General features: G+C 37.8%; 1 protein-coding gene across 3 annotated transcripts in view; it reads right to left on the bottom strand.

Annotated features, from left to right (window-relative positions):
- AKAP9 (A-kinase anchoring protein 9) overlaps positions 1 to 18726 on the bottom strand; it is a gene marked incomplete at both ends in the record, with an annotated part of 191974 nt that overhangs the window by 35997 nt on the left and 137251 nt on the right. For all 3 annotated transcript variants that reach the window (XM_080702008.1, XM_080702009.1, XM_080702010.1), the window contains 3 exons: positions 3874 to 4950; positions 5428 to 5607; positions 5998 to 6150. In XM_080702008.1, the coding sequence (XP_080558134.1) occupies positions 3874 to 4950; positions 5428 to 5607; positions 5998 to 6150 (1410 nt within the window). The remainder of the gene's footprint in view (positions 1 to 3873; positions 4951 to 5427; positions 5608 to 5997; positions 6151 to 18726) is intronic.

Genomic DNA, 18726 nt, shown 5'->3' with positions numbered 1-18726 from the left:
AGTGACCCAAGGGAAGAACCCAGAGAAGGTACAAACTTCCGAAATCATGGGAAAGAGGAATAACACTGGAGCAATGAATGCCCACAACCCCACAACATCAGAACCCGATAAGACAGAAAATCAGAGATTTCTAGAAGATCAAATCAGGAAAATAACTGTAGAAATAATAGAGGTGCTTCAAAAAGAACTCAGAGAGAGCCAAAAAGAGATAAAGGATGCAATTAATGAAGTAAAGGCCTCAATTCAAAGCACAAACAACCGATTAGACCACATGGAGAACAGAATCTCGCTCTTAGAAGATGGTAATTCCAAAAATGAACGCATAGTTTCTAATCTAGAAAAAAATATCCAACAGCAGGAATCTGACATTGAAGAAATATGGGCCCATTTTAAGAGAACTAACCTAAGAATAATTGGAATAGAGGAGGGAAAAGAAAGTGAAACCAAAGGGATCAACAATCTCTTCAAGGAAGTAATAGCAGAAAAATTTCCAAACATAGAGCAAGAGGTTGATACACAGGTCCAGGAAACTTATAGAACTCCCTTTAGACAGGATCGGAGAAGAGGATCCCCACGCCACATAATTGTCAAAATGACCAATGTGGAAGCCAAGCAGAGAATCTTAAAGGCAACAAAAACAAAGGGCCAAGTGACATTCAGAGGCAAGCCAATTAGAATCACTCCAGACTTCCCAAACCAAGTCATGAGAGCCAGAAGGGCTTGGAGTAACATATTCCAAACTCTGAAAGAAAACAACTTCCAGCCAAAAATTTCCTACCCAGCAAAACTTTCTATCAAATTAGATGGAAAAATAAGAAACTTCCACGACAAACAGAAACTGAAGGAATTTATGTCTTCAAAACCAGCGCTAGAGAAAATACTCAAAGAGATTAACTACAAAGAAGAAATAGGTAACACACACCAGAATCAGAGAAATAAGATTTTCCATCCAACAGACAACTAAGAATGGTTATCTGTGGAGATTCATTATTTATGTTAGTCTTTTACCTATCTCTAAATTGTATTGTTTGCCTTTATTGTTGTTAATTTTTAGGATGTCTAGTTGGAATATTAATATACCTTCAGATATAGCATTTGGAAATATTTTATCCCATTCTATTAGTAACTTTTAACTCTGTTTACATTGTCTTTGGATATACAATATTTTTTTATTTTTTAGGGAGTTTGTATACTCTTCTGTTGCCTGTGCCATTGAAATCATATCCAAGAAATCACTGCCAATTTCAATGTTGTGAGGTTTTATGACCCAGATTTTCTTCTAAAAGTTTATAGTCTTAAGATTTATATTTAGGTCTTTTATCTATTTTGAGTTAATATTTGTATATGGTGTTAGTTATGGGTCCAATTTTATTCTTTTCCATGTAAGTATTATTTTTCAACAATATTTAGTTAAAAGATTATTATTTCTTCCACCAAATGTTCGTGGAAACCTTGTCAAAAATAACTTGACAATATAGGGAAGAATTTAGCTCTAGGCTTTTATTTAACTCGAATGGTTTATATATCTGCCTTTAGAACAGTACTATACTGTTTCAATTACTGTAGCTTTATATGGCTTGAAATCAGAAAATATATATCTTCTAGCTTTGTTCTTTGTCAAGATCGTTTTGGGTATCTAGAGTCCATATTCCATATTAGGATAGATTTTTTTTTCTGAAAAATAAATATATAAATATATGATAGTTTCACCTAAAAAAAAATAGAAAAAAATATTCTCTGGTAAGAAAGAAAGCAAAAAGAAATACTGAAATGTTATCTTTAAGTCATCAAAAGCTTAGTATCAGACAAAGGAAACTGTTATGTGAAATTATCATTTTTAATTTTGGATAAATTGCTATAATACTAAATGTCAACCACTAAGCCAATCATGAGAAGGAGGGATGGGGAGGGAATGGGGTGGGGATCGGGTGGGGGCTGACTGAGCGATGTGTGCATGTATTTCTACAAAAGTTTGTATCCCACTATGATGTATGAATACAGTGCACCAATAAAAAAAAAAAAGATTAAATACAAAAAAATATGTAGTTCCAATCAACTAGAAAGAAAAGCCTATTAAATGGAATTATTACCCTTTGTAATATAAATTATGAAATTACATAATCTTACTATATCAGTTAATCCGGTGTTAGATAAAACTGCATGTCCACTACTCAAACTTGTAAATATATTAAGTGAGAATCTGAAGAAAAACGAAGTCCTTGTTATAACTGTCATACACTAAGAAAATAACTCCAATTTGGAATACGAACTTTCCTAAAAGGATGAAATCTATCATCAGGGCATAAACTTTACGAAAGATAATGACATCACTCAAATTTTACATTTTTATTAAGGGGAAAATTCACACAATTCTAAAGAACATTTGCTAAACTGCTCTAATTAAAAATTATCCTAATGGAATAAACATGTCTGAAAATAAAAAAAAAAAGTGTCTTTTTTTTAAAGGAGGTAGAGGATCCAGGGGAGTTCTACCTCAGAACTTTACCCCTAGTCCTTTATATCCTTCTTTATTTTTTCCAGTACTGGGGATGAAACCCAGGGGTATTTTACCTCGGGGATATACCTCCAGCCCTATTTTTTATTCTTTATTTTGAAACAGGGACTCGCTGAGTTGCAAAGGGCCTCACTAAGCAGCTGAGGCTGGCTGAGAACCGTGATCCTCCTGTCTCAGCTTTCCGAATGCTGGAATTTGCAAGCATGTACTATCATGCCAGGCCTGTTTATGTTTCATTGTGATTTTTTTTGGGGGGGATCTCTTTTTTTTTTGGAACTGGGGATCAAACCCAGAGTGCTACACTTGAAGGACAAGTGGTTTGCCACTGAGCTACATCTCAGACCCCTTATCTTTCATTTTAAAATTGTGTCTCACTGTTGCTGAGGCTGGCCTTGAACAAGCAATATTCTTGTTTCAGTCTCTCAAGAACTGGGATTGTAGGTATGTACCACCATGTCTAGCTGATAAAATAGTTTCTACCATTATTTTAGTGATATTTATGACTGTACAGTGTTAAATTAAATTTGGCCTGTCTCTTTGCACCTTAAGTTCTTGTGTAAGGAAATGCAATCTAAAAATATGCAAACAAAATGAACTACCAGTCTCAGACAATCATAAACAAATATTTCAGGCAATCACAGGCGACCTAGAGATCAAATCATGTCCAAATAAGACTTAGTTGTCGCCCAATATTTTTGTATTCTTTTGGGAGTTCTATCAATATTGTCCACTGTGAAACCTCTTTTGGTTTTGAGTGTTGCACAGATTATGAATTGCTCATTGTTCAAATAAGCTGTTTCATTTAGTTTGTTTAAAGCTTTTCTTTTAAGAACACTGTTAATTTATTTAATTTATTTATTATTTTTGTAGTACTTGGGGTGGAACCCATGGACATTCTACCTCCAAGCTATATCCCCAGTCTTACTTTTTATCCTTTATTTTGAAAAAGGTCTCACTAGGTTGCAGAGTGCCTAAGAAGCTGAGGCTGGCCCAAAACCTGTGATCCTCCTTTCTCAGCCTCCCAAGTACTGGGATTACAAGTGTGTGACACCACACCTAGTTTAGAGCATTGTTATTTTAGCTGAGCATGGTAGTGCATGGCCAGTAATCCCAGTACCTGGGAGGCTAAGACAAGAGGATCTCACCGCTGAGTTTAATCCCCAGTATCATAAAACCAACAAATAAACAAAAAGCAAAACAGTATTATTTTAATAAAATCCTACTCTGTAAAAATTGTTAGGCTAAACAGAACTTATTTATGTGTAACAATATACTAGCTTATTAATTAGCATCGGCTCACTGAACAAAGGAAACGAGTTTCTTAAGAGTATTTAGGTGAAAAAATATAAAATAAGAACCTTGAATATTTCAAAATCTCCTTGAGAGCTTCTTTTCCTTTCTTTCCCTTCCTGATTTTTCTTATTGTCCTCCAATAGCTCCTGTAGTTGAAGGAGTTTCTTTTCTTTTTCCAAAGCATTTTTTTCTGCAATTTTTACTTGTTCTCTTTCTGAAATCAAACTTGAACGCATTTTGACCACCTGGCTTTCTAATTCTGATATTCTTAAGGTTAATGTGGACACATCTGAATTCATCTTGTTTTCTGTTAGTTGATTTAAGTTCTGTGTATCTGTTCTTTCAGGTTCTGAAGAAATTGCTCGTTTATCTTGATAGAACTTCACATACTCCTGAACTGCCTCAAGTTGGACTTGACTCACAAGAGCAGCAGCTACTTTTTCTTCAAGTATTTTCTGTAGGTTCACAATCTTCTTTTGAAGCATGTCTGTTTCAGATTGGCCTTGTTCTTGGATGTCTTTTATTTGTTTATAACACTGGATAAGTTCTAAATCTTTTGTACTAACAGAGCTTTCAAGTTGTAGCAACTTTGTTTCCAAACTTCTCCTAGAAGCCTTGGTGCTTTCTTCCAAAGACTGGAGATACACCTGGTGTTCCAGGGCTTTAATAGAATTCTCAGTAAGGACTACTTCTAGTTCAGGTTTGTTTTTGTTGAGATCATCTGTAGCCATGTTAACACTTTTATCTGGTACATTTTTGAGTTTTTCTTTATCTTCACATTCTTTCTTTAAACTGTATAATTCTTGCTTTAGTTGATTCATTTTAAAGTTGGTTTCTTTAAGTACATTTTTTGTGAAGGCCATTTCTTCATTAGTGGTTTCTACTTGCTGTTCCAAAGCCAGCTTTTCAGCTATAACTTTGTCCAACTGGTGTTTTAAGCTATCTGCTTCTTCTGGGAGGGAGCTGAAATCTGCTGATGTCTTCTGTTCAATTTTTGCCAATTCCTGCTGAAGTTTTTCAATCACTTCATTCAGCTGCTCTATTTCTTCTTCTCTACTTTTCTTCACACGTTCTTGGTCACTCATCAAACACTCTATCTGGGTTTCAAGATCTCTTATTAGTTCATTTTTTTCTTCAATAACCTATTAATAAAAATTAAATATAATAAATATAATATTTATATTTCAGAAAATCTGATTTATTTTAGGGCAGGAACTTAAAGAGACGATCAGGCACAAAAACAATACATCTTTCAGACATACTATGTTACTTTCAATAACAACCAAAATCCCCCCTAATCATATCACCTTATTAAGAACCTTATTAAGGACTTCATTCTGGAAGTTAAGTGTAAAGTGGTTTATATTTTTAGTTTATTTCCTATTAGAAAAATAGTCAATACTAGTATATTTTATTAGAAAGTATTTAAATAGTCTATAAAAGATGGCACCTAAAGGTAATTACTCTATTTAACTAAACATTAAATAGAAAAAAGTCAACAGTTAAAACAATTAAAATTAATGAGTAAGAGAATGAAGATAAATTTGTTTTAAAAGCTCAGTGGAAAGTAAATTCTAACTCATATTAATTTCAGATAAACCGATTTTAAATAAGTATACCTTGTTATCTGTTATAAGTTTAAGTTGCTGCTGAAGTTTTGCAATTTGTTCATTTAATCGGTCAATTTCTACCTCTTTTTCCTGTATTACTTGAGCAAATTTCCCAAACAGCTCTTGTTGGTCCTGAGGAGAGACAGTATCAGATTTCTTTATGGAAAATCCCAATTTCTCTAATTCATCTTAGGAACAATAATAACAACAACAAAAATCCCACATCATACTTGAATGTATTTGCTTTATGTCATTTTTCAGAACATTCTTTCAATTAAGTTTAAAAAGATATAGTGTCAATACTGTATAAATGAAAAAATTACAGATATTTTTCTATCAAGATAGTATCAGTAATTTTATTAAAAATAAAAATAATTTGGTAAAAGGTTTCAAAATTTTAATTTATGATTAACTCAAATATTTAGGTTAAGCAGAAAATAAGTTCCACGAAAATCCATGTGCTTGCTTATATTCCTGTTAAGTATTATTTAGCAGCTGGATTTAGTATATGTTTATTGAAACTATACAGGAGCAAAACCACAAATTATTAATAGACAAAAGTTTTCCTAAAATAATTACCTTAAATAATTTGTTTTCTTGCTCAAGTTCTTGTAGGAGGGTAGTGGATTCCTTTTTCTGTATTTCGAGTTGCATGTGTAGTTGCTGAACTTCTTCATTCTTATTTTCCAGTTCTTCTCTAAACTGCTCTAATTGTTCTTCTAAGTTTGTGATCTTTAGTATTGAAATTATCAAAAGAGTAAAAAAGTTATATAAATGCTAATTTCAAGACAGAATTAAGAATGCTGTGTTTGCTTTACAAAGTATATATAATTAAAAAACATGTAAATCATAACAATAAAGGGAAGCAGCTTTCTAAGCCTGCATTGCTCCTAGATGTGCTCAACAATACATGCTCTTAAAATATCTTGCCTAAAGCAGAGGCTATCTTACAGAAGGGCTTGAGAATCCATTTTCAACCTAAAATATTCCCTAATGATGCAGAATAGTCATGGAAAGATCTATATATTAAATCTTAATTTATGTTAAATTTAGTTACTATCTTAATAAAGCTCAGAAAAGCTGTAGAATTAAGTGTTATTTTAGTACCAAGCGAGAAGTTCAGGTTAGTCCACAAATACCTAATTAACCCACTGAAAGGTCTGGCTACCTTGTTTGCTTATGCAGAATGAAGCAGAGGTAGACACTAAGACAAGAGATCTTTGTGGTTGAATTACAGAAAACCTGTTAACAATGTAATTTTAGGAGAAAATTAGAGAGCTCTTATAGATAGGACAGTAGAATTTAGTTAATTTTTAAAGGCAGATTATTGGTAACAATGGTAAAGCAATCTTATGGTTAAACAGAAACTGAACCTAATGACAAATATTAAGAGTTATTGTTATTTAAAAAAACTATGGTTGCTTGAGAACAGTAACATTTAGCTCACTGCTTAGTAACTATCTAATAAATATTTAGTGAGTGCATTTCTAAGTGTGTATTTACTTAATGATCAAAAATGCTGCATTAAAAGTAACATTAGATGCAGGAGCAGCATTAAGTGGCAACTGGCTCTGAGTAGACAATCATTCAGTACCTTAGAAGGCGAAAAAGGGCATATGCTACTTGTTACAGGACCAACACGAACACTTACACATCAAAATTAGAACCAAATTTCAGCACTGGCAACGTAAGACCTTAAGAATCAGACTAATATTAAGCAGAAATAGTATCAATACTAGTAATAACAGTCATCATTTCTAGACAACCTACCGCTAGGTACTGCACAAAGTACTTAATAGGTATTTATTTTGTGTGGTAATGGGGGTTGAAACCAGGGGCATTCTACCTCTGAGCTATACCTCCAGCCCTATTTTATTCTTTATTTTGAAACAGGATTTCACTAAGTTGCGGAGGGCCTCACAAGTTGCTGAGGTGGGCCCTGAACCTGCGATCCTCCTGTCTCAGCCTCCCAAGTACTGGGATTATAAGTGTGTGCCACCACACCCAGCTCTATTGGTCATTATTTTATAGCTTATTATTTTAAAGTCCTGTAGCAACCTTATGAGATCTATTCTATGATTATCCCCCTCCCTCCCTTCGTCCCTCCCTCCCTTTCTTTCTTCTTTCTTTCTTTTTCTTTCTTCCTTTCGTGTGCTGGGGGTGGAACCCAGAGGCTTTCTATCTCCAGGCTATACTCCCAGACCTATTTTATAATTTATTTGGAAACGGGGGCTCATTAAATTGCTGAGAGCCTCACTAAGTAGCTGAGGCTGGCTTCAAACCTGTGCAATCCTCCTTTCTCAGCCTCCCAAGTGCGGGGATTACAAGCGTGCGCCACCACGCCCAGCTGATTATCCCCACTTTAGAAGTGAGGGAGTCACAACATGGAGCAATTTGTCCTGAGGTCTCATGTCTAGTATATGGCGAGGCCACCTTTTAACTCAGGGAGTTTACTACTGAAGCCTTCCATTATAAACTATAATTTATCCTGTTTCTAATAACTAATGTCTAAAGCTTATATTTAAAATTTTTCTGCAACACTGATACTAAACTCTGTAGACACAGTAAATATACTTAGTGGTTGTGTGTGTGTGTATATATATATATATATATATATATATATATATATATATATAATTATCATGTTTGTTTAAAATTCAGACGATTATATCTTCTTCAAAGTTATCTAGTAGTATTCATAACTATTATCTTATACAACTACTTTTGATGACAAGGTATTATAAAATTAATGCATTCATAGTTATTTAAGTTCAAAATTGCTGCTCTACCTCACATAAGCCAGCCTGCCTACCTCCCTCTCTCCCTCCTTCCCTCCCTCCCTCCATAGTCAAATTTGTTAGCTGAGATCTAAAACCTTAATACTCAAAATGTGATCTCTGGAGTAGCAGAACAGGCCTCACATGAGAGCATGTTAGATGAGCACTCAAGCCCTCTGCTTTAACAAGATTCCCAGGTGATTAATACTCATATAAAGTTTAAGAAGAACTGGTCTAAGGCACAAACGTGTGAGTGTTTGTGTGCATGTGCGTTAGTGAGGGTTGAACCCCCGGGGCATTCTATCTTTGAGCTACGTCCCCAGTCCTATTTCATTTTTTATTTTGAAACAGGGTCTCACTAAATTGCAGAAGGCCTCACTAAGTTGCTGAGGGTGGCTGCAAACCTGCACTCCTCCCATATCAGCCTCCTAAGTGCTAGGATTATGGGAGTTTGCCACCACGCTCAGCTAGACACAAACATTTTTAAGTAGCTGAACTTGATATATCACGTTAGATTTTAATCCTCCCAAAAGACAAAATAGAATGTTCTTTCTTTCATCCAATTAGACTCTAGGTTCAGTACCAGGCCGAGCTTGTAACAACACCCAAACCAGAACACCAGGTTTAAACTTGTTTTACACTAGTTGAATTTTTCTACCAACTGATATCTACACTATCTGGATTACATTAATTTGCACCTGTCTGTATTTCCTTTAGGTTTTTTAAAAGTATCTTCTCTCTCTTAAATGTATGTATGTATCATTAATTAGATGTTTCAATAATTAAAGTTTTTATATGTCACAATGTTTTGGCAGTACAGCATTAAAATGGCTCTAGAATCAGAAAATCTGAAAGATTCTTCCTTTATACTAAATTTCTTTCTTTCTTTCTTTCTTTCTTTCTTTCTTTCTTTCTTTCTTTTTCTTCTTCTACTTTTTTTTTTTGGTGGTACTGGGGTTCCTGGAAGCCCTTCTACCTCCGGGCTATACTCCCAGACCCATTTTATATTTATATTTTTAATTGGAAACAAGGTCTCTTAAGTGAGAGAGGCTGGCTTTGAACCTGCATGATCCTCTTGTCTCTGCCTCCTAAGTGTGGGGATTACAAGCGTGCACCACCACGCCCGGCCAATATTAAGCTTTCTTAAGACTCAGTTTACATGTTGGCAAAACTGGAGAAAACAAAGCCTGTCCCCGGGTAGAATATAAAGATTAATGGCATTAAGCATTTAAAACAGTCAGCACTTGCTAGCACTCAGAACTCAACAAAGTTAATAATTATTTATTACTGTCTACAATCTAGAGCTCTAAAAAGAGCTAAAACTTATTAAAGGAAGCTGAGTGTTGGTGACATACACCTGTAATACCAGTACAAGGGAGGCTGAGGCAGGAGGATCACAGATTTGTGGTCAGTTGCAGCAACTTAGTGAGACCCTGTTCAAAAATAAAAATGAAATAGGTCTGAGGGTGTAACACAGAGGTAGAATGTCCTTGGGTTAATTCCCAGTGCCACAAAAACCACCACCATGACCACAAACAACAATAAAACTTATTGAAGGCATCTTTTTCTAAAAATAAACCCTCTAATTCTCTCCACATTATTTTCTTTCTCCTAATCCTGAAAATCTTTTCTTTCATACTTTTATTTTTACTATTTGTCTTGCATTTCTAAGTAGTCTTAACAATTCTCTTCCTCCCCCCCCACCCCCCCACCGAGGACTGGACCCAGGGGTGGATCTACCCACCCAGCCCATTTTAGTTTTTATTTTGAAACAAGGTCTTACTAAGTTCCTAGGGGTCTTGTTAAATTTGTGAGGCTGGCCTTGAAACTTATCCTCCTGTCTCTGCCTCCCAAGTATTGAGATTCAGACAAGCACCTCTATGCCCAGGCTTAGTCTAACAAACAATTTAGGCTCTGAAAGTATTTGAAAGCATATCAAATATAAAGATACATAAGGACATCTTATGTTTACCCTAGATTAGATATCTGAAAAATTTTTCCTAGTTTTCAGGATATAATGCTTAAACTGTCATTAAAAGACATGTTTAATTCTACATTCTCACCTCTCAGTCTTCAGTTTCAGATAATTGAGTGCGTTCTGATAGAATACTTGTTATGGGTATTAAAATCTAGTATATAAAGGTCAATTATCAATTTAACCTATTGGTCATCCAATATTCCTGGCTCTGTGCCCTTTTCTGTAAAAACTGGGAGTTAGTTAATAGACACTCTCTAAGGCTTCTTGTAATTCTTTTTTTTTTTTTTTTTTTTTTTAATTAATTAATTTATTTTTTTTTTATTTATTTATTTTTTTTTAATTTAATTTAATTTTATTTTTTTTAACAATTTTTTTATTGAACATAAATAGTATACATTTACACTATATTTGGTGCCCTCTCCCCCCGCCCCCGTTTTCTCCCCCCCCCCACCAATGGTTGGCCAGGTTAACCATGTCTTATTCATAATTTTACACATGTTCAGGTGAAGATGCTCCTTAATCAAGATCGGCCTTTCTCCTCTCCTATCTTTCCATTGAAACTTAGCTAGTATTTCCCCTCTAATATCTGGGGTCCTACTGGTATCCTTTGTGTTTTCTAGTTTGGGCATATTAGAGGAAACATGTGTATCTTCTCCTTCTGTGCTTGGCTGATCTCACTTAACATGATGCTTTCCAGGGCTTTCCATCTTCTTGCAAATGATAAAATTTTGTTCTTCTTTATGGCTGAATAGAATTCCATTGTGTGTATTTCCCACAGTTTTGCTATCCATTCATCTGTTGATGGTGATCTGGGTTGGATCCATATTTTGGCTATTACAAATTGTGCTGCTATGAACATAGGTATGCATATGTTGCTGTATTTCTCTGAATTTAACCCCTTTGGAAAGATACCCAGGAGTGGTATAGCTGGATCATATGGTGGATCTATTCCCACCTTTCTTAGGAATCTCCACACAGATCTCCATAGTGGCTGAACTAGTTTGCACTCCCACCAACAGTGTAAAAGAGTTCCTCTTTCCCCACATCCTCGCCAGCATTTGTTGTTGTTTGATTTCTTTATGCTTGCTACTCTCACTGGGGTTAGATGGAATCTCAGTGTAGTTTTGATTTGCATCTCCCTGATGGCCAGTGATGAAGAACATCTTTTCATGTATCTATTAGCCCTTTGTATCTCTTCTTTTGTGAAGTGTCTATTTAGTTCATTTGCCCATTTCTTGATTGGGTTGTTTGTTTTGTTGGTGTAGAGCCTTTTGAGCTCTTTGTATACTCTGGATATTAGCCCCCTATCAGAATGGTGGCTGGTAAAGATCCTTTCCCATTCTGTAGGCTTCCTCTTTAGGTTATTGATAGTTTCCTTTGATGAGAAGAAACTTTTTAGTTTAATGTTATCCCACTTGTTTATTCTTGCTTTAATTTCCTGAGCTTTGGAGGTTTTGTTGAGAAAGTTACTGCCTGTGCCAATATGTTGTAGTGTTGAACCTATGTTCTCCTCTACTAACTTCACCGTCTCAGGTCTAATTTCTAAGTCTTTGATCCATCTTGAGTTGATTCCTGTGTTAGGTGAGATATAGGGGTTTAGCTTCATCTTTTTACAAATGGCTAGCCAGTTCTCCCAGCACCACTTGTTGAAAAGGCTGTCTTTTCTCCAGCGTATGTGTTTGGCCCCTTTGTCAAAGATTAATTGACTAAAGATGTGTGGGTTTGTTTCTGTATCTTCTATTCTAATCCACTGGTCAGTATATCTGTTTTTGTGCCAGTACCATGCTGTTTTTACTACTATTGCTCTATAGTATAGTTTGAAGTCTGGGATTGTAATGCCTCCTGCGTGTTTCTTGTTATTGAGAATTGCTTTGGCTATTCTAGGTCTTTTCTTTCTCCATATGAAGTTCATGATTGATTTTTCTAGGTCTCTGAAGAATGTCACTGGTATTTTAATGGGAATTGCATTGAACCTATAGATCAGTTTTGGCAGAATGGCCATTTTGATGATATTTATTCTGCCTATCCATGAGCACGGGAGATCTTTCCATCTTCCAAGGTCTTCTTCTATTTCTTTTTTTAATGTTTTATAGTTTTTGTTGTAGAGGTCTTTTACATCTTGGGTTAGGTTTATTCCTAGGTATTTTATTGGTTTTGAGGTTATAGTGAATGGAATTGTTGTTTTTGTTTCCTTCATTGTGGATTCGTTGTTGGCATAAAGAAAGGCCACTGATTTCTTTAGGTTGATTTTGTAACCTGCGACTTTGCCGAATTTGTCGATCAGCTCCAGAAGTCTTTTGGTTGAGTTCTTTGGGTCTTCCAGGTAAAGGATCATGTCATCTGCGAATAAGGATAATTTCACTTCCTCTCTTCCTATGTGGATTCCTTTGATTTCCTTCTCTTGTCTGATTGCTGCAGCAAGAGTCTCAAGGACTATATTGAAAAGGAGAGGTGAAAGTGGGCATCCTTGTCTTGTTCCTGACTGTAGCGGAAATTCTTGCAGTTTTTCCCCATTCAATATAATGTTGGCTTTGGGTTTGCAGTATATTGCCTTGATGATGTTGAAGTACTTTCCTTCTATCCCAATTTTTTGCAGTGTTTTTAACATAAATGGGTGTTGGATTTTGTCGAATGCTTTTTCAGCATCTATTGCTATGATGATGTGGTTTTTGTTCTTGGTTCTATTTATGTGGTGAATAACATGTATTGATTTGCGTATGTTGAACCAGCCTTGTTTTTCTGGGATGAAACCGACTTGGTCGTGATGAATTATTCTCTTGATATAGTTTTGAATGCGTATAGCTAGTATTTTGTTTAGAATTTTTGCATCTATGTTCATTAAGGATATTGGTCTGTAGTTTTCCTTTCTTGAGGTATCTTTATTTGGTTTGGGGATTAATGTGATACTGGCCTCATAGAAGGAATTTGGAAGAGTTCCATCTCTTTCAATTTCCCGGAACGTGTTATGAAGTATTGGTATTAGTTGTTCACTGAAGGTTTTGTAGAATTCAGCTGGGAACCCATCTGGGCCTGGGCTTTTCTTTGGTGGAAGAATTTTTATTGCCGTTTCTATTTCTTTGGTTGTTATTGGTTGGTTTAGGCTTGCTATGTCCTCTTGGTTGAGTGTAGGAAGGTTAACTGTGTTTAGAAATCTGTCAATTTCATCCAGGTTTTCAAATCTATTGGAGTATAAATTTTTAAAGTAGTTTCTGATAATGTTTTGAATTTCTTCACTATCAGTGGTGATATCTCCTTTTTCATTTCTAATTTTGGTAATTTGAGTTGATTCTCTTTTTCTTTTGGTTAGGTTGGCCAGGGGTTTATCAATTCTATTAATCTTTTCAAAGAACCAACTTTTTGTTTTATTGATTCTTTGAATTGTTTTTTTGTTCTCTATTTCATTTATTTCTGCTCTAATTTTGATGATTTCTCGTCTTCTGCTGGCTTTGGGAATGGATTGTTGCAGAATTTCTAGATCCTTGAGTTGTTTCATTAGGTTCTTTACTTGGTGGTTCTCCATCCTTTTTATGTGGGCACTCAATGCGATAAACTTTCCTCTTAGTACTGCCTTCATGGTGTCCCATAGGTTTTGGTGGGTTGTGTCTCTGTTTTCGTTTGTTTCCATAAATTTCTTTATTTCTTCCCTAATTTCTGCTCTTACCCATTCGTCATTTAGTAGTGTATCATTCATTCTCCATGAATTTGAATACTTTCTTTCGAGTTTCCTGTTGTTGATTTCTACTTTTATTCCATTGTGGTCTGAAAAGATGCATGGGATTATATTACATTTTTTGAATTTGCTGGTATTTTCTTTGTGTCCCAGGATGTGATCTATTTTGGAGAAGGTTCCATGGGCTGCTGAGAAGAAAGTGTATTCTGTAGTTCCTGGTTGAAATACTCTGAAAACGTCTATTAGGTCCATTTGGTTTATGGTTTCCTTTAGTTCTAAAGCATCTTTACTCATCTTTTGCCTCGAAGATCGATCCAGTGGTGTGAGAGGCGTATTAAAGTCTCCCAGAATTATTGTATTTGGGTCTACTTGGGATCTTATGTCCAGAAGGGTTTGTTTTACGAATGTGGTTGCACCCACATTTGGGGCATAAATATTTACTATCATTATATCTTCTTGGTGTATTGTTCCTTTTAATAAAAGGAAGTGCCCTGATTTGTCTCTTTTGATGTGTTTTAGTTTAAAGTCTGTTTTGTTGGATATCAGGGTTGCTACCCCTGCTCTTTTTCGGTCACTGGTGGCATGGTATATCTTTTTCCATCCTTTCACCTTCAACCTGTGAATGTCTTTGGCTGTGAGGTGAGTTTCTTGCAGACAGCATATGTTTGGATTATGTTTCCTAATCCACATTGCCAGTCTATGTCTTTTGATTGGTGAGTTAAGTCCTTTGACATTAAGTGATATTATTGAAATATGCTTTTTGTTTTCTGCCATTTTGTGTTCTGTCTACTCTTGGGTGTTGTGATCTTTCTTCTTTACTTAAATGGCCCACTTATTAACTTCCTCGCTTCTCTGATTCTGGAGTCTGCTTCTTTTTTCTTCCTTATGATTTATTTCTTTAAGAATTTTCTCTAGTGTTGGCTTTGAATTCATGAATTTTTTGAGATTCTGTTTATCCTGAAAGACTTTGACTTCCCCATTGATCTTGAATAGTAGTTTTGCTGGGTAGATTAATTTGGGCTGGAAGTTATGTTCTTCCAGGGTCTGAATCACGTCATACCAGTCTCTCCTAGCATTCCTGACCTGGGTTGTATAGTCTGGGGTGATTCTTATTGTTTTGCCTCTATATGTCACCTGTCCTTTTGTTCTCACTGCTTTTAAGATTCCTTCCTTGGCCTCTATGCTGGTCAATTTGGTTATTATGTGGCGTGGAGTGGTTTTTCTTTGGTCCTGTCTCAGTGGAGTTCTGTATGCCTCCTGTACTTGAAGATTCAAGTCTCTTTCCATATTTGGAAAATTCTCTGAGATTATTTCCTTGAAGATATTACATATGCCCTTGGTCTGTACCTCTATCCCTTCCTCAATGCCTATTATCCGTAAATTAGGGCGCTTCATATTATCCCATAATTGCTGGATGTTTAGGTTTTGTTGCTGTAAAGATTTCTGTATATCGCTGACTGTGTTTTCGGTTTGGGATGTACTGTCTTCTAATATTGATATTCTGTTTTCCATTTCATCTAATCTTCCAGAGTTTCTTTCTATTGCTGTCTTCATTTCACTTATTGCCTCTTTCATTTCATTCCAGACCTCTTTCTGATTCTTTTTTAGTGTTTCTATTTCACCTTTAACCTCCTCTATACTTGTTTTAAAACCTTTCATCATATTGAACAACAAGATTCTGAACTCCCCTTCTTGCATTTCTAGTAGGTCAGTATTCGTGATTTCTGCTGTCTCTTCATAACTCCTGGTTCTCATATTTATAGTGTTCTCTGTCCTGTTTTTCTGATTTCTACCCATCGTTCGTGAGTAATGTGTTTAGTCAAATCTTAATATTAGGAGTTTAGGAGTATCGGCCAGTCAGCAGAGCCTTTCCAGTGTTGAAAGTGGGTGATGTGGGAGGAGCTGGGGTGATGGGTAAAGGAGTCAGATTAGGTGGAGGATATGTTAGGTTGAGAAGGACTTTAAGTATGATAAAGTAATAACTTGCTATGAATGAGAGAGAGTTAACTACTAGGACTCTTGTTGTTAGTAGAGTAGTTATGGATATAAAAAATACTTTGAGTTTTAAACCATGAGGTATATTATGGGGAAAAGTTTTGGGGGAGAAATGTATGTAGGTTAGTGTGGGAAGGTTTGTAAATAGGGATGCTGGTAGGAGCAGACAGACATAAAAAAAAAAAAAAAAAAAAAAAGAATCCCCTCAAGATACCAAGACTATTATGTAATCCAAGAAAAAGGAAGGTAAACCAATCAAAGGAGGAGAATGAAAGAAAAGGAAGGAAAAGGGAAGAAAGAGGAAAAAGGAAGAGGAATAAAATAAAAGGAACTAGCAGCCGTGTGAAATAAAAAAATAAGGCAAACTATCCAATGTATATATATATAAAACAACAAGTTAAAGTAAGAGAAGTTTGGATTAAAAGAAGAAAAAAAAAGAAAAAAAAAAGAAAACAGCAATAACCATACTAAAACAAAAGCACTTTAAAAGCAAAAGAAAACATAACATCCACATTAAAAGTAAAACAAACAGTCCTACTTATTTACGCATATGGGGTCAGGTCCATATAATATGTGTGTATCTGATTGCTTGGTAGCTTTCAGGATACCGTCCAATGTCTCTTAGTTTTCTTTGTACTCTATTTTTATCTTCTTAAGTCACTCTGGGTGTTTGGACACCTTTTTCTCCTTTAGCTGCTTTAGGTTTATGTGTCCGGGTGTCTGGTTTCACTGTTATTTGATTCTGTACAGTTCACAGATTCTGCGAAATTCTAACCTGTGGTCAGCACATCTGCACTCACCACCCTCGCCTCCAGCCTGTGCTTCCCTACAGCAGGGGTGGAGAGTGACTAAAGTGTAATTGGCACTTCCCCCTGAGGTCCTGAGCAGATTTTGTGGCCCGATGGATTTTCTTGTGTCTCTGGAAATTCCAGCTGGGCTAGCCAGGTGTGGTCCCAAGATGTGCCCTGGGCAAATGAATGCTGGTTCCTGGGTGGCCACACTTACTGCCAGAGCTCTGCCTATTCCAAGAGTGCAGGCTGGATGCCCTGTTAATACTGGACCCTAGTGAGAGTGGGTGCAGCTGTCTATTGCTGCTGGTATGTTCTTCCAAGGTGTATTGAGCTGTGTTCTCACTTAGAACTAAGCATCTGGCTACCAGGAGGTTGGGAATACCCCGCGGTGGGCCAGGGGTGCAGGGTAGGTGCTCAAGGGTCCAGTGTGCGGTGTCCAGCAATGGTCTCTGCGTCCCGCGGGACGTAGAGGCTGGGGGTGCCCCAAGGAGATTTCCGGGCCTCCCAGTGCTTTTGCAGCCTGGAGGGTAGGCTCTGGCAAGGTGGCAGGGGTTAGCCACAGAAGCAGGCTCCAATTTAGGAGGGCAGTGTACAGGCACTGATTACTAGTAGGGGACAGGCAGGATGCGCGAGGAGAGTGCTCTGAGGCTTGAGCCCGTGGTGGGGGTTTGAGACTGCGACTCCGCACACGCTAGGACCCCAGTTACTAGGGCGCCCTCAGGTACCTGTCTTGGTGCAGGAATCCGTGTGAGTCTCTGTGCCGATGTGATCCGGTCGCTGGTGGGCAGACAGAGTTCTGGTGGGTGCTGCTCGCTGCTTAGGATGCGGTCCTAAGTCCGTTTTTATTCCCGGATTATCTTGCCGTGGAAATATCGGGCAGGCAGCTCCTTGGACAGCTGCCAAAGCAGCCCGCGGCTCAGCGTTCCGGTCCGCGGTCAGATTGTATCTGAGCAGGTCCCGTGTCCGATCTTTGTTCTTCTTGTTCAAGTTCAGGGTTCCGCCGAGGTACAGGATGTGTTTTGGTTCCTGGTATGTATTTGTTTTGTTGATTTAGACACTGCTTTCTCAGTATTTAAACTTTATTTACTTCAGCTACTGAGAGGTGCTGTGTCCCAAGGAGAGAGAGAGCGGAGGCCGTGTGTCCTCAACCATGAATCACCCTGAACTCCGCAACCGCAGGGGCGCTCAAGCCCACGTCTCACACACGGATGCGGCTGCAGGGCGCTCCTCCAGCCAGTCCCGGGGGTCCGGCGCGGCTTCCTGGGTCCTCTCTCAAGCGCGATGCGAGGGAAGTCGAGGCAGCAGCCGCCGCCCCCACTGGCACCGCGCGGGGTTGGGGAACAGCTCCGCGGACGGGCGCAGAGTCCCCAGTCGCACGGCCGGCCGGCGGTGGGCAGCTGGGCGCCCAGCGGGGGATGCAGACGAGGTGGCAAAGTTGGGTGCCCGAGCGAGGGTGGCTGCGGATGGGAGAGCGGAGCGGCCGGCGATGGGCGGCCCCGGCCCGAGCGCCCGGGCGGACGGCGAGGTGGAAGGCGGAGATCGCCGCGGGGCAGGGGCTGCAGAGCCCACCCGCCAGGCAGGGCAGCGCGGGAGCAGGCGCAGCCAGAGCAGCCGCCGCCGGCGCCGCCTTCCCGGCGAGTCGGCTTCTTGTAATTCTGAACCACTATAATTCTGAGTAAGACAGTTATTTGTTGACATTTAATTCAGGAAATTAAGGTGTTAGTAGAGCTATATTATATTCAAAAGATAATAAAAACAGCCAGACATAGTGGCACATGCCTGTAGTCCCAGCTACTTGGGAAACAGAAGTGAGAGAGCTGCTTGAACCCAGAAGTATGGAGCCAGTCTGGGCAACAGTGAACACCATCTCAAAAGAAAAAAAAGGAAAAAGAAACAGAAGTAAAGCACCCTAACTGAGGGGAGTGGGAGGAGGAAAGAGGGAAATTTCCTAATGTACATGATGTACATTTACAAACATCAAAGTCAATCACTAAGCCAACAAAAGGAGGGAGAGGGAGGGAATGGGGTGGGAACTGGGGAAGGGCTAGATGAGTAATGTGTGCATGTATGCTTTCACTATCTTATACTCAATTAAGA

This window comes from Muscardinus avellanarius (genome assembly GCF_963383645.1).
Source record: "Muscardinus avellanarius genome assembly, chromosome: 9".
Classification (NCBI taxonomy): Eukaryota; Metazoa; Chordata; class Mammalia; order Rodentia; family Gliridae; genus Muscardinus; species Muscardinus avellanarius.
Note: the sequence above shows the minus strand (reverse complement) of the source record. Positions and strands in the feature narration are given on the sequence as shown.